Source organism: Lynx rufus, unplaced genomic scaffold, assembly GCF_022079265.1.
Source record: "Lynx rufus isolate CCGP_SWC_20201006 ecotype Redwood Valley unplaced genomic scaffold, mLynRuf1.p SCAF_8, whole genome shotgun sequence".
NCBI lineage: Eukaryota > Metazoa > Chordata > Mammalia > Carnivora > Felidae > Lynx > Lynx rufus.
Genome location: NW_025814896.1, coordinates 106,083,818 through 106,107,283, shown reverse-complemented (window position 1 = coordinate 106,107,283; position 23,466 = coordinate 106,083,818). Strand labels below are relative to the sequence as shown.

The window sequence follows — 23,466 nt, the reverse complement described above, 5'->3', positions numbered from 1 at the left end:
AGAAAACCACAAAGGAGTTCACTTCAGATTTTTTGGGCAGCTGAACAAATGTCAACAAATGCTGAAGCTAAGACCTTGTACTAAACTATTTTTATATATTTCTTTAAATTTTCACAAGAGTGCAACAAAATATTTATTAGTATCTCCATTGCACAGACAGGAAACCAAGACCCATAGAGCTTATCACTTGAAATTGAGCTAGGATTTGAACTCAGGTTCTATATGGTTCCAAAGCTGATCTCTTTCCACTACTCCATCAATGCTCCTTGACACATGCTTATGGTGTTTGTAGCATTACTTAGAAGTATTGTAAGGAAAGTTTACCTTTGAAGGTTAAATCACTGGCTGACAGATTTTAGAAACATTTACTATTTATACAAAGAAATTAAACACTGAATAGAGTGCAAGGGGTAAAGGGATTTGAGTCATTGAGACACAGCACTTTATTCAATGAATGGAGCCGGGTGTGTGTGTGTGTGTGTGTGCGCGCGCAATATATACAGAGCCCCAATTTTTAAGGAAAAACTAATCTGATTTAAATACACTAAAGTTATTTTCTAAGATTTATATAGCTGCAAAGTCGTCATTAACCAGCTTAAAATGAAAAGTCACTCACTTAATTTAAGTGACATAAACTAAAGTCAATCATTTCCTCTTGGAGGTGTGAGTAGAAAACACCTTATAAATGAGAGTGATGGGATAACTAAATAAAAACTGGAGATTATTTAGAATCTAAGAGAAATGTCATTATGCATGTTCATTCTGTATGTTATTCCTGTCTTTGGTTTCGCATCTAGTTAGATTCTGTTGATTCCTGGAGAACTTTCTCTTTTATTTTTATTTTTTACCTGGGTCTGTGAATACCTGGCTCTAGTGTCTAAACTGAAAATTCCTCAGTGTAGCCAGATCAGATTATGATCACTGACCCCTCAGCCTGAAAAAAAAAAAAAAAAGTCATACACTTAGGGCAAGGAATTTTTTTTTTTTTAATATAATGCAACACGTGTATGATCCAGAGAAGGTGACTAGCAAAATCTTTAAAGATCTTTTCGTGTCCAAATCTAGAAATCTACTTCTTGGAATCAAGAAGTAAGCACAAGTGTAGATAAATTATTATAGTGATAAATAAAATTATGATTTAAAGCAATGTATATAACTGGGGTGCCTGGGTGGCTCATTCGGTTAAGCATCCCACTTAGTCTCAGGTCATGGTCTCACGGTTCATGAGTTTGAGCCCCACGTCAGGCTCTGTGCAGACAGCTCAGAGCCTGGAGCCTGCTTCGGATTCTGTGTCTCCCTCTCTCTATGCCCTCCCCCCACTTGCTCGCTCGCTCTCTCTCTCTCAAAAATAAAACATTAAACAAAAATTTTTTAAATAATGTATTACTGTTACAATTTCTAAGGGAAACAAAAGTGCATACCCCTAAGGGGACATAGTTCTTCCTTAATGTGCTAATCCTCACATAATAAGGATCCTTTTTAACAGCTTTATTGAGGTATATATAACTCATATATCATAAAAGTCACCCATTTAAAGTATTATTATATTATTTGTGGCCAAGTAATATTCTGTTGTAGGATATACCTTCATCAGGTAGTTGGTAGATATTTAACTTATTTCCACTCTTTGGCTAGTATGAATACTGCTGCTATAAACGTTCATATACAAGTTTCTGTGTGGACATATGTTTTCAGCTCTCTTGAGCATATAGTAAGGAATAGAGTTGCTGGGCCATGTGATAACTCTGTGTTTAACATTTTGATGAACAACCAACTTGTTTTCCACAGTAGCTACGTCATTTTACAATTCCACCAGCAAAGTATGAGGGATCCAGTTTCCCCACCTGTCCTCCAGCTTTTGTCATTGTATTTTGATTATAGCCATCATAGTGGATGTGAAATGCTTTTTTGTTATGGTTTTGACTTGTATAGCCTCTTTAGAGAAATGTCTATTCACATCCTGTGCCCATCTTTGAATTGGTTTGTCTTTCTATTGTTGAGTTGTAAGGATCCTTTATATATTCTGGATTTAGTACCTTATCAGATATATGATTTGCAAATATTTGCTCTTGTTCCAAGGATTGTCTTTTTACTTTCTTGATGGTAACATTTATGACACAAAAGTTTTAAAGTTTTATATAGTCCAATTCATCTATTCTTTCTCTTGTTTCTTTGTCATAAGGATTCACTCCATTGTTTTATCCTAGGAACTTTAGAGTTTTAGCTCTTACCTTTAGGTCTCTTGATTCATCTTGAGTTAATCTTCGCATATGGTGTAAGGCAGATCTCCACCTTCATTCTATTGCATGTGGGTATCCAGTTGTTACAGCAACATTTCCCCACTGAATGGTATTGATGCCCTTGTCGAAAGTCAGTTGAATAAATGTATTTGTTTCCATCTGGATTCCGAATACTATTCCATTGGTCTATATGTCCATCCTTGTGGCAGTACCACAGCCTTGATTATTGTAGCTTTGTAGTAAATTTTGAAGTTAGGAAATGTGAGTCCTCCAACCTCCAACTTTGGGGGGGGGGTGGTTTTTTGCTTTTTTGTTTTGTTTTCTTGAGGTTGTTTTGGCTATTCAGGATCCTTTGAATTTCCACATGGATTTTAAGATCAGTTTTATCCATTTCTACAAAGAAGCTAGCTGGCATTTTGATAGGAATTTTTTTCAGTAGGTCAGTTTGGGGAATGTCAATATCTTAACAATACTAAGTCTTTTAATTTATGAACAGATGTTTTTCCATTTATGGAGGTCTTCAGTTTCTTCCAAAAATGTTTGTTTTTATTTTAAATTCCAGTTAGGTAATATACAGTGTAGTATTAGTTTCAGGTGGGGGCGCCTGGGTGGCTCAGTCGGTTAAGTGCCCGACTTCAGTTCAGGTCATCGTCTCGCAGTTCGTGAGTTCGAGCCCCACGTGCTTGAATAGCTCAGAGCCTGAAGCCTGCTTCAATTCTGTGTCTCCTCCCTCTCTACCCCTCTCCTGCTCATGCTCTCTTTCTCCCTCAAAAAAATAAAATAAAAATTTAAAAAAACATTTAGTTTCAGGTGTACAACGTATGTAGTGATTCAACACTTCCATGCAACACCGCTCATCACAACAAGTGCACTCTAATCCCCATCACCTATTTCACCCACCCCCTCACCCACCTACCCTCTGGTAACCATCAATTTGCTCTCTGTAGTTAAGAGTCTGTTTTTTGGTTTGCCCCTCTCATTTTTCCCTTTGCCCGTTTGCTTCATTTCTTAAATTCAACATGAGTGAATTCATATGGTATTTGTCTTTCATTGATTGACTTAATTCACACAATGTTATGTCCTCTAGGTCCATCCGTGTTGTTGCAGATGGTAAGGTCTCATTCTTTATGGCAGTTGAATATTCCACTGTGTATTTACCACACTGTCTCATTTTCTCATTTTTTTAAATTTGGGTTTCTTCTTTTAGTTTTTTTAAGTTCATTTATTTTTTGAGAGAGAGAGCCAGAAAGCACACATGAGCAGGGCAGGACCAGCAAGAGAGGAAGAGAGAGAATCCCAAGCAGGCTTCAAGCTCTCAGTGCAGAGCCCAACATGGGGCTCAATCTCCCAAACCTGTGAGATCGTGACCTGAGCCCAAACCAAGAATAGGTCATTTAACTGACTGAGCCACCCAGGCACCCCTAAAATTTGGGTTTCTTGATGGGATTTAAAGTTTTTCATAGAACTAACAATAAATGTAAACCTGAACTATTATGAATTTGGAAGTTTATAATCTCTAAATTATTGGTAAAAATACATTCTGCTTGATTTTTCCAAGACCCCAGTTGACTATCCTTCCCCTTCCTGTTTTTTGAAACCAGTTTTTCAAAGGCACTTAATCTTTATACCACCTCTGGACCTCAGAGGAACCACAGATACCATCCCATCAGGATGTCAGGTCTATGTCAACTCAGAATTCTCCAAGTAACTTTCACAGAACTTTACTCTGGTCTTGGGTTCTATTTCCAAACCAACATACAGTATTTAAAGAGTGAGTTTTTGCCACAGTCATTTTATAGGCTGGTAAATGGAGGTGAGACCCACAGAATTAGAGAAATGAGTAGACCTGAAGTGATGATAAGGAGAATGAAAAGCAAGGATTAAAGTTGAAAATTGTTTCAAAGAAAGGAATCCACAAAATTGAGTCAGTATATAGAACAAGTATGTTCTATATATAGTAATGTACTATACATAGTAATGTATAACATATACGGATGGAAAGGAGAGTGGACAGACTCAGAGAAATGACTTCAGAGAAGATGCCAGAATTTCTCTTAGTGACAGCTTTGACAAGGAAGCAAGCTGGGAAAGTGAGCCTGGTTACTAGATGGGTAAAGAATTTAGTTGACCTGGAATCATAAAACCTTTGACCTGGAGAGACTTAAGTGATCTGGCTCAGCTCCTCAAATTTGATGGTGACTATAACTTTGGCAAGCTAGCAATGTAGCTAATAACTAAGTTCTTCTTGATACCTAAACAGTGGAATCCAAACTTGTTAGCCTGGCCTTTAAAAAAAATTTTTTTTAATATTTATTTTTGAGAGAGAGAGAGAATGGAAGAGAATGAAAGAGATAATATGAGTGGGAAAGGGACAGAGAGAGAGAGAGACAGAGAGAATGAGTGGGGGAGGGGCAGAGAGAGAGGGAGACACAGAATCTGAAGCAGCTCCAGGCTCTGTGCTGTCAGCACAGAGCCTGATGTGGGGCTCGAGCCCACAGACCATGAGATCATGGCCTGAGCTGAAGTCGGGCATTCAACCGACTGAGCCACCCAGGAGCCCCTAAGCTTGTTAGCCTGGCCTTTAAAGCTCATTAAAAATCTTTCCCGCAGCACTCTAGCCAGCATGGTCAAGTTGTTGTCCTTTATAAACATGCCAGCCCTTTTTGTAGTTTCTTGTCTAGTGCTCTCCACCTGTCTGTTTCTTGCCACATTTGGTACAATGAAATCCTAGAGCACCCATCTCCACAGTGACTACACCCTGCTCTGAGACTTCATAAACCTTATAACTTGTATAACTTCCAAATATTTACCACTTTATGAACTCATTCTGTCTCCTCAATTAGATTATAAACTATTCTGCCTCCTTTGCTAACTCCTTTTTTCTCTGGATCTCTGAATGTTAGTGTATCTCAAAGACATAGAGCACTTTCCATGCATCATCTCCTTCCCTTGTGTGATATTAGTGAAAAGCCCAAGGGTCAGAGGCTCTGTCACCTGACTGGTTGGTTGATAACTGGTCAGATGTTTTGAAATCAGAGCATGTCGTTTTTTATTTGTAAAATAAGAAGGTTGAATTGGGCTTCTCTTCCCCCTGTTTTGTGGCTTTACATTTTTCTGATTATAAAAGCCATATTCCTATTCTTACAAGTAGAAGATCATAAAGAAGGAGGGGGACAGCGCAGGGCATGGGGGGGTGGGTTACAAACCTGCCACCCAGAGGACACACTTTATATGAGCATGAATATTTTTTTAACTCCTATTAGGAACGTATATATTCATTTAGGGATTTTAAAATACGATACTGTCCATCTCTAAAATCTTGATTCTTTTCTTGCCACTAAAGACATCAATATAGTATCTTTTTAAAAAGATAAATGATGGTACTACATTTTGGTACTTGACCACAAGTCAGATTAAGTGTATGACCAAAGATTTCCAGTCTGTGATACATTTAGAAGGATCCATTAGGTCCTACAGGACGTAAAAGTCCCAATAATGATTCCAAATTATCTTAAAGCAGAAGCTTGGTTCCAGTGTATATATTCCGTTCTGGAATAAAAATACATACAGTTCAGCACAGTGAAAGTGTAAATATTTCTTGAAAATTCCCTTTGCTATAGAATTTCTCATCTTCTGTGTACATTTATTAGAAACAGAGGTCCTGGGCCCAAAAGTCTTTTCTGAAAGCTAGAACAGAATTCATGTAATGGAAAGGGTAAGAGCTTTAAAATTATTGCTAAGGTCCTATTGGAAGTTGGATTCTTTCTATAGCAAAGTTGTTGAATTACTTGCCTAAAGCAGATTAATTAACTTTTGGTATATAATTAAAGAAATAGAAAACGTAGGCAGGGTTTTTATTTTATTTTGGATCGCTACCATCTCTAATCAGTAAACAACGCAGAGCTTTAGGTTTCTACATCTTACACCAACAGACATTCTGGGTTTTTGTTTTTGTTTTGTTTTGTTTTCACTACCTTTTAAGGGAATTACAAAAAGAAAATTATTTGCAGTTTTCCTAGGAAGATTAAACTGACTTGGAAACAGTCTTAAAACAGTAGTTGGGGCTCTCCAAATAAAGAATGGCAATTTTTCAAATGCCTGAGAAAGTATAATAAAGTTTCCATAAACTCATTAAAAACTTGAAACCTGATGCCTACAGTGTAGTGTTGTCATCTCATTGTTCTTTAGGTCTGTCTGTTCAGTCTGAGTTGGAATATTTTGTGCCCTTACTCTGAAAAGGCAATTCACTTGGCTTCACCTTTGGCATTTCTTGGCTCAGATGAGTTTCACGGTGGTAGCTATAAAAATTGATTAATGAGGGGGCGCCTGGGTGGCTCAGTCAGTTAAACATCCTACTCTTGATTTCAGCTCAGGCCATGATCTCATGGTTCGTGAGTTCAAGTCCCACATTGGGCTCCTTCCTTGCTGACAGTGTGGAGCCTGCTTGGGATTCTCTCTCTCTCTCCCTCTCTCTCTCTCTATGCCCCTCTCCTGCTTGTGCGTAAGCGTGCTCTTTCTTTCTCTTCTCTCTCTCTCTCAATAACTAAATCAGTCTTTTTAAAAAATTGATTAATGAATTACATTCTCAGAAGAAACCTATAATCTGTGGGTACTGTCTAGTTGCAGTAAAGTTACACACCTTTTGAAATGGAAATGATCAGCAAACTTGCAGCATAGAGCTTCAGAGTCAGTTTCCTAATTTTGGCCATAAGTATTCATAAATAGAAGCTATTTCTCTTATCCATGTAGCAGACAGAACTTATAAATTAGGCTAGCTACCTAGAAGCTTGCACCCTTAGTTCACAAGCTACTCAAACGCACTCAAAGTTAGAGAGGGAGAGAGCCAAACCATAAGAGACTCTTAAAAACTGAGAATAAACTGAGGGTTGATGGGGGGTGGGTGATGGGCATTGAGGAGGGCACCTGTTGGGATGAGCCCTGGGTGTTGTATGGAAACCAATTTGACAATAAATTTCATATTTTAAAAAATGTATTTCTTTTATCTGAAGGGGAAATGGTCTCTTTCCAGGTTTTAGTTTTAAGACTTCAAAATTGTAAGGAACTGTCATTATGATTTCTATATTGGCTGATTTTAGTGGTGAATTTTTCCATCTTAAAAACAAAACTTGTTGCTTTTTTCCTTGCTAAAACTTGGCTTTTGTCATGTTCAAGAGTTATGTTATACTTGTTTATTCATTCTCCATATATGTATTTAGTGACTGATATGAGCCAGGCAATGCCCAACTCTAAATTCCTCCAACTAGCTGTGTGTGCTGTCTGTACCCTGCCCTCCTCTCACTTACCCAGTCTCTAGTTGTCTGTCCTTAGTTCCCAGTCTTTGCTTTATACCTCATATCTTGCCATGCTTTTCTGAAACACATCCCCCTCCTTCAAGTGCTCTTATAGAAAGGTTTGATAAGTCATTTATTATATAGTGGAATTTAAGTCATTATTTAACCTCCAAAAAGCTTTTACATTTTGACTTTTCCTGTAAATGTGAATGAAAAACTATTTTTGAAAGAATTGAGCTGTGTGCATGTATGAAGGTATTGGAAGGTCAGGGCGCCCCCTGGTGATTCATTTGAAATCACACCAAATGAATGGCCCTCTGCCTTCCCCTCCCACCTTCATACTGTCTGTGCTCCTTCCCATCTCCATAGCTGTGCAGCTGTCACTCTTCCTGCTTGAACTGCCTGTACCTCTTTCCCGCAGCATTCAGCTCAACCAATCCTACATCCTTCCTAAAGGTTTTTCTGTGTCCTCTGTCATTCACTTCCATTCTGTGAGTTCCTCTGTTGTATATGGTCACCATCACTGAGATTGGCACTTAATTGTTCTTTGTTTCAATTGGCTCTTTTCTTCTTCCCCATCTCGAGTATAATCTTGAAAAAAATTAATCCTGTCATCTTAACTTTGTATTAGATGGTGCCTAGCAAAGAGACACAGTTGGCATTCAATGAATACCTAAATAGAAATGAGAACATGCCTAGGCCCACATATTTATATTGTATTTAGCAATACTCTGCAAATGAGTTCATCCTTCATTAGAAGGACACATGTCATCATGTCATACTTCAGGGCATTGTTAAAATTCGTTAAAGTTTTTTAAAAGGGAAAAAAGCAATTTTTTTTTCTTTAAGTGCTGACATCTGAAGAAAATTTTGATTTTTACTTCTTAATAGGTGGTTTGTTCTGGATGCAGAAACCAGAGATCTAGTTTCTATCCACACAGATGGGAATGAACAGCTCTCTGTGATGCGCTACTCAGTAGGTAGGCAGATTGACCCCCATCCTGGCATTCACAGCATTTCTCTGAAAGTGCATTTTTTCACTTCCAATAAAACTAACTATTTTTTTTCCTACTCTCTAGACTTGTTAAGTATTGAATATGTTTCCCCCAGTATCAGATTAAATTCTGCAGGAGACTGCAAAAGAACTTCTAAAGTTAAACAACATTATAAATCATCAAGCAAATTTAGAACAAACTGTTACAACTGCTTTTGCAATTGAAAGCAGAATATAGTACAGTCAAATCCCATTTTAGGGGAATTACACACATACTTAGAATTTTGGATAGGTATTAGACTGACTGTTACATCTATTTAGCAACCTTTTTTTATATGTAAGAAAATAGAAATTATAGTAATGTTCAAAATACACTGTGATAGAACCTATTCAGGTTCTTTAAAATCTAGTTACATTATTACTGGCTACATAGTAATGATTGGTTTTGTTACTTAGATAAAATACTCAGCTCATTATAAGAATTTGATAAATTCATTTAGCCTTATTTGAATAATTCTCTCCACCTTATTCAAAATGTTAATTATGTTCTCACAGTAGTCCAATTCCTTTTCCCCATTATTAATATGGTTTTGATTCATATTCTTCCCTGGAGTTAGTGTGAGTGACTTTTGCTTATATTTGAAAATCTATTCCAGTAGTTGTTGGATCAGTGTGGGATCCAAAGGATTTTTTTGATTGCTTCTAAGTTGTTTCAAAGGAACCACAGAATACTGTTCTCTGAGTTGAACGTGGAAGGAAAAGTATTTGCTTCAAGCTATAAGCCTGGCAAGTTATCTTAAGGCAGAAAAGGTATTCTGTTTGGTTTTTTAGTCTCTACTAACAAATTACTGCAAGTGTAGTAGTTAAAAATCCAAAGGTCAGTTAGACTTTATTGACCATCTGTTAAGTGGTAAGAACAATAGAAGAGACCATGAAAGAAGAGAATATAGTCCATTCCCAAGAGACTATAGTTAGAGAAGTCATGTATGCTCCACTGAAATGAGCAATTGTACCCTCGGCTTGTGAGTACTGGGTACCTAGATCCATAAGACAGGTTAACCTTCCTGGGGCCATATTGTAGCTACCTAGAAGAAGATGAGGCTAGGGTCCAAGGCCTGTGAGTTCTCTGAAAAAAATGACTGTTGTTCAAGTGCGCTTAGTGATGGAAGGATTTATTCATCAAATACCAAATACCAGTTAAATTCATGAGATTTAGCAACATTTTTAAAATAGCATTTAATACAGGTCCAATAAAGTAGCAGCAAATGAATCCATCAGTACATTTCTCTAGTTAACACTTTTTCCTGTCTCATTCTAGATGGCACCCTCCTGGCTGTAGGATCTCATGACAACTTCATTTACCTCTATGTAGTCTCAGAAAATGGAAGAAAATATAGCAGATATGGAAAGTGCACTGTAAGTGGTTGAAGTAAAGTAAATTAAGCTGGAAAATTGCTGGAAAATTTTACTTCTGTTAAAAAGTTAAATGTTTACATTGATGTTTCCATTATTTTCTATCTTTCACTGCTTTAAACTTTAATCTCACTCTGTGAAAATGAAGATTACTTGACAGCAAAATACTGCAGTTTCCTGTGTGCTTTAGAAATACTTCTTCTTTTGGGGTTCCTGGCTCAGTCGGTTAAGCATCCAACTCTTGATTTCATCTCAGGTCATGATCTCAGTAATGAGATCGAGCTCCGTGCTGGGCTCTGTGCTGAGCATGGAACATGCTTAAGATTCTCCCCCTCTCCCTCTGCCCCCTCCTTTGCTTGCATGTTCAATTTCTCTCTCTCTCTCTCCCAGCCCTCCCCGCCCCCATCTCAAAAAAAAAAAAAAAAAGTTTCTCCTTTTGATGGGAGTTTAATACTTCTTTTTGACTCGATTTAAGGCAATTTCTTAAACCACAGCTGTGTCCATAGGAAACCCTTAGAATAATAACACTTCTTGAAAATGGAGTAAGTCAGAAATGAAAGGGTAATCTCACTTTTAATCCCGGTGTCCCACATTCTTGCCCACCCCCAACACCCTGCAGTTTCCTGTGTCACCTCTCTTACCACTAAAAGTAATTTATTAAGAGAGTTAACAGAAGCATATTTCCTTCAATTTGTTGTCCTGATTGAGTAGGTTATCATTGTAAGGTAAAGATTCGATTTAATTCTGTGGACATACTGAGTACTTACCTTATTGACAGTGTTCTGCTAATTTAAGAAATGTTCTGGACACCAGGAATATGAGATTTTTGTTTCTTCAAAAAGTATACATTTGAGCTGAGGGCAGGATAAGAAAGGCAGGTAGTATACTATAGTGTCAAGGGCACATGTTTGGGATCAGACTACCTGAATTTGAATTCTTATTTCACCACTTACAAGCTAGTGTGACCTTGGGCAAGTTACTTAAACCTTCTGTTTCAATTTTCTCATCTATAAAAATGAGGATAATAGCAGTTTTCTACTTCACTGGATTAAAATAAGTTAATACATATGAAGTATTTCAAATAGTGCTTGGCAAATAATAGGTTACTCAGTATGTGGTAACTATTATTTTTATAGAAAATGAGGTAGCATGGTGTGTGTGTTAGGAAATTAGGGCTAGAAAACTGATGAATTAGTGATTAGAGGCAGCACAGATCCAAAATAGTTTTAGGGAGAGAAATAAAAGAATTTGTTTTTAGAAGCATGTACATGAGCAAAACCCATTTACTAGTCAGAGAAGAGGCTTGTTTATTTATTTTGTGTATGTGCACCTAAAACCAGCCTATAAACAGTCTACAGGCAACCTCAAAGTTTTAGAATTTATCCAAAATTATTTTTTTTGCCTTGACAACAATTATGAATCATTACCCAGTAATCTATTGAAATCTCTTTTAATTGATTTATTATCTTCGTGATGTGGAATAGTACAGTAATGCCTCTTTGCACCACATGAGTAAGTGAAATGCTCCGCTGAAAGGAATTTTCGGTTACTGAGGTTTACCCCACCAGGCACCAAGTTTTTAATTATTTTTTACCTCAACCTTTTAAAAAAGTCCATGTCTTAGTAAACAGAGTATATCAATTATAATTTAATGGTGGAATCATAAAATTTTCCAGGGAGCCTTGTAGCACACACTTGGCTCAGCCCTCATTTTACTGATAAAGAGACTGAGTTTCAGAAAAGATAAAGGACTTGGCCTTGGTTGCATCTTGACATGGTGGCAAACTTGGGGCCGGAGCCCTCTTCTCTTAGTACGGCAGACTTTCCACTGTAATGATAATGCCTCGGGTTTTTCAGTATTTGTCTCATTGTCCTGAGAATGACCTTGAGAGTGTTGAGAAATGTCTCTATTGCATGAGACTTAGCCTTCTCCAGTTAAGCAGCTTTTATCTTGAAAGCATTTGAAAATATTATTTTGAGATCTCCTTCGGAACTGTTAAAGTTGATAGTGCTGTTTGAGCCTGTAATGAGAGGCTCAGCTATTCTGCTTTTCTAATTATCTTGTGTTTTGTACTTTGCTTCCAGCTGTCACTTCTCCTTGCTGTCTGCTTCCACCAGCTGGTGTTACAGTTTCATGTTGACCGCTTTTATCTGGTGTCTGTTAGGGTAGAGGACAGACAGAACCGAGCTAATGCTGGTTTTGCCGGTCATAGATTTGACTTTAGGCCAGTTAGTTAACTTCTTTAAATCTTGATTTTATTATCTTAAAATTGGACATTTTAATAGTTCCTACTATATAGGATTGTTGTGAAGATTAGGAACTATTCACGGTTGCAGATACAAATGCTGTTTTCTATTTCAATTCCAATATTTTCCTATTACTAGTCAATATTTTAAGTAACCAGCATAGCTGCAGAAGCCTATTTATTTAGAATTTTTAGAGAATGTCTCTCTAATGAATTTAAGCAAGGAGTTGGAGCCTGTCCCTCTTGATGGCATCACTTTTTGTGGAAATGTCAGATGAGAAGATGACTGGTACCAAGAACACCAAGGAGCATGTCTCAGTAAAAGGCAGCTCACTGATGATGTGTGAGTCCCTCATCGGTGGCTTGCTTGACAAGGTTGTGACAGGCCAAGGCCTTGCTCACTGTAATAAGCTAAAAAAACAAAACAAGACCCTTTTAGAGACATGGACTTATATCACACAGGTTCTCCTGTGTAAAATACCAATTTACAAGAGCTATAACTTATAAGGGACTGAATCCTAGTTTCCTCTGGCCAACCAGCTTTCCTCTCCATAAGCAGGCCTCAGGAAACCAACTCGTAATCAGAATGCTAGTTTATTCATTTAAAATAAGATCTATAAATGCCAAGGGAACAGGACATGCACATCCTCCAGCCAGTACTTCCCTTTAGACAAAAATTGCATGTGTAACCAGAGTATCATGAGGAAGTGAGCAAGCCTGGCACCTCGATCCCCAGTAGGTCAGTAGCTTCCCCTGGAAGTGGTCCTGGTTCAGGTCCCTCTACCCTAGACCTTAGGTGGTACTGTCCACATTTGCCTCTGCGGCTCTGTTTACGTGCTGACCACCCTGCCGCCACCACCTGCACAGCACTTGCTGTGGACAGATTCATACGCGTGGTCAGGTTGTACTCTAGACTTGCTGGCCTTGGACCTATTAGGGCTCTTGTTTCTTTGCTCTTTTCTGCCTTGACTTATTTGATGTCAATTCTAAAGTTTAATTCCCACTGTAGTTTCCATAAACACACAAAATTTATTCTTCCATTTCATTGAAATTTACATGCTGTTATGTAGCAGATATTCCCCCTCAAACGCCTCAAGTTTGTTTCTACACATGTGGTCTTGGAACTTCTCTTTGAAGGAACCCTAGTGATCTTCCAAGAAATGATCTTCTCTCCATGAGCCTGACCTCTCTGGGCTGGCTGAGGGATAGAGAGGAAGAGACATAGAATGGAGTCATCCTGGGGCTCCGGGGTGGTTCAGTCAGTTAAGCGTCCCACTTCGGCTCAGGTCTTGATCTCACGGTTCAAGCCCCACACCGGGCTCTCTGCTGTCAGCGTAGGGCCCACTTCGGATCCTCTGTCCCCCCTCTCTCTGCCTCTTCCCCACGCTTGCTCTCTTCCCTGCTCTTTCAAAAATAAACATTAAAAAAAAAAAAAAAAGGAATGGAGTCATCCCTCCATACTGTTTCTGTGTAGCAGCCTTTCATTTTCTCTTCTGTGGCCTGTCTGCCATCTCACTTCCCGCGTTTGCCCCTGGGAGCGCACCATCTTCCTGCTGCCCTTGGGTTCTCCACATCCCCTCTAGCACACACCCTGGGCCTACTTGACCAGATCTGTGGCATTTTGTGCCTCTCACTCAGATCGTATAATTTAGAATGACCTTTTGTCTTTCTTTACTTCCCGTGAAAGCATCCATCTTCTTAGTGTTTAATACAGACTAGAAAAAGTGGTCTGACTAACCTGTGGGATTCAGGGGTTCATGGTTATATCATATATTCACTGTATAAGCAGTTTGATTTTGTAACTGCTGCTATGGAAAAGTTTATAAAAAGGCTTTGGATTCAGAAGCTCTTTTTAATTTCTGCAAAGCCCCAGGGTTTGGGGGTGGGGCTGGGCCGGGCTAGTATGGATCTGATTTTCTTTGCTTTGTATATGGGGCTTCTCTTGATTTTATAGCTTAGAAGAATTTGAAGACTGCTGGTTGGTTATCTGAAATACCTTTGAGGATTGTGAGGTTTTATAGTTTTGTTGCTTTCCATACAATGTTTCTTTACCTCAGCTTTTCCTGTGCTATTTTGAAAATGTACTGAAAAAGTCCTTACTTATAAATTCTTTTTCTGAAATGCTACTTTTAAATTACTTTCTGCTCATCTTCACTGTTAGAGAAATGAGTAAAAGATAAGCATGATTTAAATGCTGTGTTTCATTTGGTCCAGACGTCTCTGACCTGGGCTTAAACTCTGGCTCCACCAATTGTTTTTCATAACAGTGACTTCAGAAAAGTTATGTAACCTCTCTTTGCCTCCTGGACTTGCTCATCTGCTAAGTGGGCGTCCTCCTGCAGGCTCCTGGAAGATTGAGAGTTGACCGTGTATGCCCTGTGCATAGAATGTTCTCTGCTCAGTGTTGGGTGCCATCAGCAGCAGCATTGTTCTCAGTAACTAGATGAGACAACCCTGGGTGTTACATAAGGGTGTCTTTCAGCATTTAATATGAATCTATGAAAGTTCAAAAATAGTTTTCTAATTGTGGATAATTGTGTATTTTCCTTGAAAGAGTTTAAGTGTTCTGACCAACCTAAAGTTTCTACTCTGTTTGCAGTGGGATGCTTTTTTTTATGATGCCTTTTTTTTCTTTTTTTGAAAATTTTCTAAATTTCATTTATGTTTATTTCTATTTGAGAGAGAGAGGCTGGAGAAGGAGCAGAGTGAGGGAGACAGAGGATCTGAAGCAGGCTCTGCATTGACAGCAGAGAGCCTGACATGGGGCTCGCGGTCATGAATCGCAAGATCATGACCTGAGCCAAAGACGGGCACTTAACCGACTGAGCCACCCAGGCCCCCAAGGATTAAGATGCTTTTATTCTGCCCCTGAGTGCCAGCACACTGGCGTTGTCTTTGACTCCAATTCTTGGTAAAAGGATTTAACACATTCTGAGACCTTAGCGTAGAAAATGTAATATATTGAAGGTGCAGTGGTGTACTATTACAATGTCTGTCCTGATAGGAAAGAAATGCTGGTAAAAGGTCCTTTTTGCCAGGATTTTGGTAATTGAAAATATACATCAAAAAGAGAAGCATAAAACAGTCTTTAACAGTCTGCTTAGAAATCTCCAAGAAAACGGGGCACCTGGGTGGCTCAGTTGGTTAAGCGTCCTGTTGATTTCGGCTCATGATCTCATGGTTCATGAGATCAAGCCACACATCATGCTCTATGCTGACAGCGCGGACCCTGCTTGGATTTCTGTCTGTCACCCCTCCCCTCTCTCTGCCCCTCCCCCACTCATACTCTCTCCCTCTCTAAATAAATGAACATTAAAAAAAAAATCTCCAAGAAACTAATCCAGTATGGGATTAGGATTCAGTGTTCGTGTAACAGGATATATTGCAGTAACAAAATGAGGGATGTGTTACTATTTAAACAAAAGTCATCAGGGACATAGGATCTTCCTTTCTTTGTATTCTGCCATTCTCCAGTCATCAGATCTAGTTCCAGGAGGAGAGGATCAGAGCAAAGGGAAAAGACACTGCTCCTCCTACATCAGTTCTCTTAAAGTTTCCCTAGAAGCCCCACTCAGTGATTTCTGCACCACCTCTAGCTGCAAAAGAAATTGGGAAATCCAGTGTTTTAGGTGGGCTCTTAACAAAAGGGTGGCAGAATTGGATTGTATAGGAGCTAGCAGCCTATTCTATAAAGAATAACTTTCGCTCAGGGCTCTTGGCTGGCTCAGTCAGAAGAGCATGCAACTATTGATCTTGGGATCTTTGAGTTCAATCCCTATATGGGGTGTAGAGACTAATTAAATAAATAAAACTAAAATAGTAATAATAATTTTCCCTCAAACCAGCAAAAGTACATCAGAACTTTGATGGGGGAAAAATCCTGTTTGCAATAGCAACCAGAACTGTAGATGCTTTGAGAATAAACCTAGCAAAGTAAAGCACAGGAAACATGGCTGAAAAAATAGTTACAACATGTTTCTGGATCAAAAGATTTGATAAAAATAGCTGTTCTCTACAAATTATTGTCTAAATTTGATGCAGTCCTAAATATTTTTTTAAGTTTGTTTATTTTGAGAGAGAGAAAGCACAAGCTGGGGAAGGTCAGAGAGAGAGGGAGGGGGAGAATCCCAAGCAGGTTCCACACTCTTAGTGCAGAGCCTGACATGGGGCTCGAACTCCTGAACTGTGAGATCATGACCTGAGCCCAAATCAAGAGTCAGACACTTAACTGACAGAGCCACTCAGGCACCCCCTTATTTAAATTTTCAACATGTTATTTATGAGCTTGATAAAATGGTTTTAAAGTTGATCTGAAATTTTCCACATACCACAAAACTATTAACAGTTGACTGGAGATAGGCAGACTAATGGAGCAGAAAAGAAAGTTCAGAAACAGGTATCTGTTTGTATCAAAATTTACTAGATAAGAGATATTTCATATCAGTAGGGTAAGAATGGACTGTTCTCTGCATTTTCCAATATCACAGCTACTAACTACAACTTTCCATTCATGAAATTAAATACAATTCAGTTCCCTGGGAGCACTAGCCATATTTCAAGTACTCAGAAGCCACAGGTGGCTAGTTGCTGCTGCACTGGACTGTGTATGTCCACACGTTTTCATTACTACAGAAAGTTCCGTTAGCACTGCTCTAGATGGTAAGGGGGAGTCATGTCTGGTACCTACTTACAAGGAAAAGGTGAGATCCCTAACTCTAGGCCTTGGAACTTTTTTTAAAAACTCCCCATATAATTTTTATTTATTTTTTTTTTTTTTAATTTTTTTTTCAACGTTTATTTATTTTTGGGACAGAGAGAGACAGAGCATGAACGGTGGAGGGGCAGAGAGAGAGGGAGACACAGAATCGGAAACAGGCTCCAGGCTCTGAGCCATCAGCCCAGAGCCCGACGCGGGGCTCGAACTCACGGACCGCGAGATCGTGACCTGGCTGAAGTCGGACGCTTAACCGACTGCGCCACCCAGGCGCCCCCCCATATAATTTTTAATGTATAGCCAGGGTTGCAAGCCACTGATGTAGATGGTCTTCTCGTTGACAAAGATGTAGCTAAAATATCTCTGATTTTTTTCAGAGTAGTCGTCTTGGGTTCCATCACTTGTGACTATTACTGTGATTATTTAGTAGCAGTAATGAAAATTCCAGCTTAGAAAATACTTTACTGTTTCTTTTCAAGGAAGTATAGTAAAAGAAAAAAAAAATTTATTTTTTTGAGAGCGAGTAGGGGAGGAGGGATCTTCCTAAGCAGGCTCCATGCAGACTCCACTGCAGAGTCAGACGCTGAACCAGCTGAGCCTCCCAGGCACCCCACAAGTGTACTAGATTTGCTCCCAACTGTGTGTGCGCCCTTGGCGTGGTATTTGAAGCTACCCTCCCCCAAGCTGTGCCTGTACCTTCCATGGCCTATGAGTTGGGTGGGGCAAGGACACTCTGAGGTGGCGTATGGGAAGGTAACATTACAGATGCCAAACAGTTGCATTTAATCTTTTCTTTATTTATTGGAATCCATATGAGGGAGAAAATACTCACTTTGTTTTTCTGGTATGAATTGATAACTTCCCCAGGGTCTTTCCTTTATTTGGGTACTTTTGCTACTCAGGAGTCCTTTTTGAGAATACTTTATACTGACCTTCTAAATATGTTATGTGTCCAATACGGATGGAGCTACTTGAATATTATGTATAAATACAATGCTTTTTTCTTTTTTTTTTATGTTAGAGCGTGTGAGCGCAAGTGGTGGGGGCGGGGGGCAGAGAGAGAGGGAGACTGAGAATCTGAAGCAGGCTCTGCACTGCCATCACAAAACCTGACTTGGAGCTTGAACCCACAGATTGTGAGATCATGACCTGAGTCGAAGTTGGACCCTCACCCAACTGAGCCACCCAGGCTCCGCTACATATAAGCTTTTGATGCTCTTCTAAATAATGTTATTAAAGCATTTTCACAGAGATGCAGATGATATTTTTAAACACTTCTACGTTAATGTGAATGCTTCTTGGGGGACTGCACTTTGCCTGGGTAATCTAGTGAGATCAGTCCTTCATGTAGTTTTCTTATCTGAGAAGCATGGCTTCTCCTGACACCAGAGACCAGCGCCATCAGACTCGTGTGCGCCAGGAAGAGGATTTGTGTGAACCCCATCCTTCTGCCATATTCAGAAAATATCCAGTAACCACATGGGTCTTTCGGGCTCTGAAAATTGATTTCTTGTTAAGTTGGTAGATCTGCGTTGTGCTTAGCAAGTGATTCCAAACCTGTTTTCCAGTATACCTCCTCGTCTCTGGTGAGTTCAGGAGCTTCACAGTTCTCAAATTCCCATAATTTAAATTCATTTAAATGTATAAATATGTATACTTGCCATACAGCACTGTGAAGGAGATCTTAGCTCCAGGCAGGTGTCGTTAGACTTCAGGAGGATAATGGAGTAATTAGAATGTTTTGTGTGAAACATTAAAAGCTGTGCCTAAGTTATTTTGGATTTTTTAACTTAAAAAATAAAATCATGGGTGCAGAAAGCTAGTAATTCCAAAAGTACAATAGAAATTAAATATGTTTTACCACAGATGGTAGGAGATAAAAGTGCTTTTGAGTCTCCATTGACTTTGGCAAACCGTTAAGACCTGTGTGTGATTTATCTTAGAAATCATCAGATGCTTACATAGGAAGCCAACAAAATACAGCATTTAGTAGTTTTTTTGTCTTAATTCCCACAGTGTTAGTAAAACCAGAGCAGAAAAAGATCACGGTCTTGGGGCACCTGGGTGGCTCGGTCAGTTAAGCATCTGACTCTTGATTCTGGCTCAGGTCACGATCTCATGGTTCAGGGGTTCGAGCCCCACATCACACTCTGTGCTGACAGCACAGTACAGAGCTTGCTTGGGATCTTTTCTCTCCTCTCTCTGCCCCTCTCCCCAAGCTCACTTTCTCAGAATGAATAAATTAAAAAAAAAAAAAAATCACTGCTTAAGGAGTTAGATTGGACCCACTTGTTCTGAAGGAGTACATGTTGGGTGAGTTTTCCCCAGAAATACTCTTTGAGAGTTTTTCTAGGAACCCTCCATACGCCCATATACGTGTGCCATATTCCCCAGCCTCTGGGGTGTACCGTGGATACTAAGCAGCAGCTCCTGGAACCATTACTTCATTCTCATAAATGAAGTCCCTCTAAAGGGGACACCAGTGACTTGAAATAAGGCGTGAGGATATGGTTATCTGTGAAGTATCCTTTAAGGCACAAGTTTAAGAGACTCCTCATTCTTGGAAGTCTGACACAAGTAGTCGGTGCTTGTGGCTGCTATCTGCGTGGAAAGGCCAACAGCATATTCCCAAGTTCCAAGTGTTTCCACATGTTTCCACTGTGGTGAGATCTCTGTCTTCCAGAGTTCCGTCACAACTCTTCATGTATCACTGGCATCTTTAAATACCTGCCTCTTGGGGCGCCCGGCTAGCTCAGTCAGTAGAGCATGAGACTCTTAAATACCTGCCTCTTCAGTTGCCAGTGAGAGATGGTGAGAAAGAACTAAAGACCTGTTGTGAGCCCTGTTCAGTTCTAGAGGCTCTGATACTCCTCTCTGTACTTTAGGAATTCCAGATGAATGGCTACACAGAGAAAGTATTGGCTGACTATTAAACGACTTCTTCAAAACACTGAATGCTCTCCTAATCGTCGCTCTGTTTTTCTCTAGGGACATTCCAGCTATATCACACACCTTGACTGGTCCCCAGACAATAAATATATAATGTCTAACTCAGGAGACTATGAGATATTGTACTGTAAGTATGAACGACTAGATATGGCTGAGATGGGTCTGTCGGGCACAGATGAACAGGCTGTGCAGAGAGTGCGTGCTGGCCTCTCTGATTTGACAAAGCACATGTTACTCTGAGCTAAGGAATGAGACTCTCAAATGTGGTTCACTTCTCCCAGAAAGTAATGAATTAATTTAAATATGTAGATATGTAGCCTTAAGAAATTACTCAGGGAGATTGCTGCTCTCATACAGTTTTGTATTTAACAACTTTTCCTGGAGACAGGAAAGAGTATAATGGATAGGCATTTACGCTTCTTAAAGAAGCAAGAACAATTTCAGTGGGGAACAAGTTTGTGGTTCTATGAACGGTAAAGTGAGCACTTTCTTTTCCTTTTTAAATGTGTCTTAATGTTTTTCAGTGTGTGGATTATAAATACAAGTAAACGTGGCTAGTTTGAATCAAGATGCACTTTCAGATACATTTGTACACAGGCACTATGATTATACTTCCTGTTTCTAAATTTAAAGGGGACATTCCAAGTGGCTGCAAACTAATCAGGAATCGATCAGATTGTAAGGACATCGATTGGACGACATATACCTGCGTCCTAGGCTTTCAAGTCTTTGGTAAGAACATGACACCTGATGAGGAAAAGGTAGTTTGTGGGGTTTTTATGTATAATACTTACTTGGTTAAATTGCTAAGTGAAAAGTAGTCTGCATATGTTCTTCAGTGTTGTCGCTACTGATGCCAGACTCAGAGAAATTAAGTGTATTACGATTGAACCATTGTGAAGTGTGTTCTCTGCAGAGTCCAGCAGACTTTTGGTCCTCAATAAATATGAAAGACAATTAAAAGGAAAAAAAATTTACAATAATAGCACAGATTGTCTTCCCATGTTTTTCCTCCAAGTAAAAACTGAATTTTTTAAATTTGTAAATTTTTAAAATAGCTTTATTGAGCTATGATTCACATGCTACATAATTCATCTATTTAAAGTATACAGTACAGTGGTTTTAGGATATTCAGAGTTGTGTGGCCATCAGCACTGTCTGCTTGTAGAACATTTTCCTCACCCCAGAAAGAAACCCTCTACCCATTGGCAATCACTCCCCACCGCTCCCCCTTCCTCTGCCCCCAGCAGCCACTCATCTGCTTTTTCTCTAATGACCTCTGCCTATTCAGTAATTCGTATAAATGCAGTCACACGATGTGTGACGCATTGAAACAGGTTTCTTTGCTATAGACCATTTTCAGGTTTCATCCACATTGTAACCTGTATGAGCACTTTGTTTTATGGCTGAACAATATCCCGTTGCATGCAATATGCATGCACATTTTGCTTGTCCATTTATCAGTTGATGGACTCTTGAGTTGTTTCTGCTTTTCAGCTGTTGTAAATAATGCTGCTGCAAACAAGCATGTGCAAGCTTTCGTATCGGCATGTCTTCGTTTCCCTGGAGTATATATCTAGGAGTGGGATTCAAGGGTCAAATGGTAACCTTGTGTTTAACCTTTTGGAGAATGCCAGACTGTTTTCCTGAAGCGGCTGCACCATTTACGAATATTCCCACCAGTGATGTACGAGGGTTCTGTTTCCCCACATCCTTGTTAGCAGTTCTTACTCTTTTGCATATGAATGTCCAGGTGTCCCCCCACCATCTGAAGTATAAAGGCATTTTTAGTAGATATTATTTAAAGATAAAATTTGGAGTGCAGGGGCACCCAGGTGGCTCAGTCGGTTAAGCATCCGCCTCTCAATTTCAGCTCAGGTCATGATCCCAGGGTCATGAGATCAAGCCCCATGTCAGTCTCCGAGCTGGGCATGGAGCCTGCTTGGGATTCTCTCCCCCCACCCGCACCCCCTTGGTCCCTCCACTTGCGTGCTCTCAAAAAAAGTAAACACAACTGCTATAGAGATGGAGGAGAGTGCCTAGACTAGCAAGAAATTTAAAAAATAATCCGGACTAGTCCACATACAGTTTCATTACTCTGGGTGAAACTGAAGCAGTAGCCAATGGCTGGTAATTTACCTAGTTATTTAAAAAAAAATTTTTTTTAATGTTCATTTATTTTTGAGAGAGACAGAGCACAAGTGGGGCAGGGGAAGAGACAGAGTCACAGAATCTGAAGCAGGCTCCAGACCCTGAGCTGTCAGCACAGAGCCCGATGCGGGGCTCAAACTCAACGAGCCGCGAGACCATGACCTGAGCTGAAGTCGGTCATTTAACTGACTGAGGCACTCAGGCACCCCCGTACCTTGTTATTTTAATGAAACAATACTCATTTACTTAGTAAGAGGTGTCAGTTAAGAAGTGTTTTAGGGGCACCTGGGTGGCTCAGGTCATGATCTCACGGCTTGTGAGTTTGAGCCTCACGTCGGGCTCTGTGCTGACAGCTCAGAGCCTGGAGCCTGGTTCAGATTCTGTGTCTCCCTCTCTCTCTGCCCCTCCTCCGCTTATGCTCTGTCTCTGTCTCAAAAATAAACATTAAAAAACTTTTTTTTTTAAATAAAAAAAGTGTTTTGACTCAGCAAATTTACCGAAAACTTATTTGTTCTTTAGAATAGCACTGAACCATAGGAGGCCAGCATCTCAGCCCTTATACATTCCATAAGTTCCATCTAGTCTAATAGAGTTTTGTGCTAATTACATTGACATGATCACCAGTGCCTCATAATGATTCAGAATAATTAAATTTGTAATGTCTCTGGACATAAATCATAGTTATAGGAAAATTCTGTGGGGCAACATGGTAGACTTGTAGATGGCCTAGGCATTTCTATTAAGAATCTTCGAGGTTCTCTTCAAGTGTCCACCTGAAGGGAACAGCAGAGAAGGAGTGTGTGCATTTTACACAGTTTCCCCAGAGTCTCCTTGGAAGAACTAATGCTATGGCTTTCTTTCCATACCTCACCACACAACTGAGAATTTCCCCTCCAACTAGAAACTTTAGAAAGGAAGAGCTTACTTGCAGAGGTGAGTTAAACTAAAACAAATGAGTGCCACCTGCTGGTTACTAGTGAGTACTTTTGTGTCTTTAAATTTTCCATCTTGAGGCTATTTTTGGTTTAATTTTATTATTAGATTTCGGGTAAAACTTCATCCTTTAAAAGGTATTGCACTACTAAGAAATTTGTAACGAAAATGTTAGCAGCTAAGAGTTTGAACACAGATGAAAGTAAGATTCTAAAATTAAATAAGCCTATGTAGTATCACAGTTATATTTTAGACTAATTTTCCTCCACCACTGTGTTTCCGTATCAAAGGTGTCTGGCCAGAAGGATCCGATGGGACAGATATCAATGCACTGGTGCGATCCCACAATAGGAAGGTGATCGCTGTTGCTGACGACTTCTGCAAAGTCCATCTGTTTCAATATCCCTGCTCCAAAGCAAAGGTAAAATCAATATAATGAAAACTAGTGTTGTAGGGCCTTTTGTTGCAGGCTAATTTTGTGTCAGTGATGAGAAGATATGTGCAGAGTTACTCATTACTACCCGTGCTGCTGAGG

The 23,466-nt window shown here is 39.5% G+C and overlaps 1 protein-coding gene across 6 annotated transcripts in view; it reads left to right on the top strand.

Moving 5' to 3' along the window:
• Positions 1-23,466, top strand: part of EML4 (EMAP like 4) — a 161,362-nt gene that overhangs the window by 134,367 nt on the left and 3,529 nt on the right. For all 6 annotated transcript variants that reach the window (XM_047069457.1, XM_047069455.1, XM_047069456.1 and 3 more), the window contains 5 exons: positions 8,423-8,511; positions 9,844-9,941; positions 19,887-19,974; positions 20,481-20,579; positions 23,222-23,352. In XM_047069457.1, the coding sequence (XP_046925413.1) occupies positions 8,423-8,511; positions 9,844-9,941; positions 19,887-19,974; positions 20,481-20,579; positions 23,222-23,352 (505 nt within the window). The remainder of the gene's footprint in view (positions 1-8,422; positions 8,512-9,843; positions 9,942-19,886; positions 19,975-20,480; positions 20,580-23,221; positions 23,353-23,466) is intronic.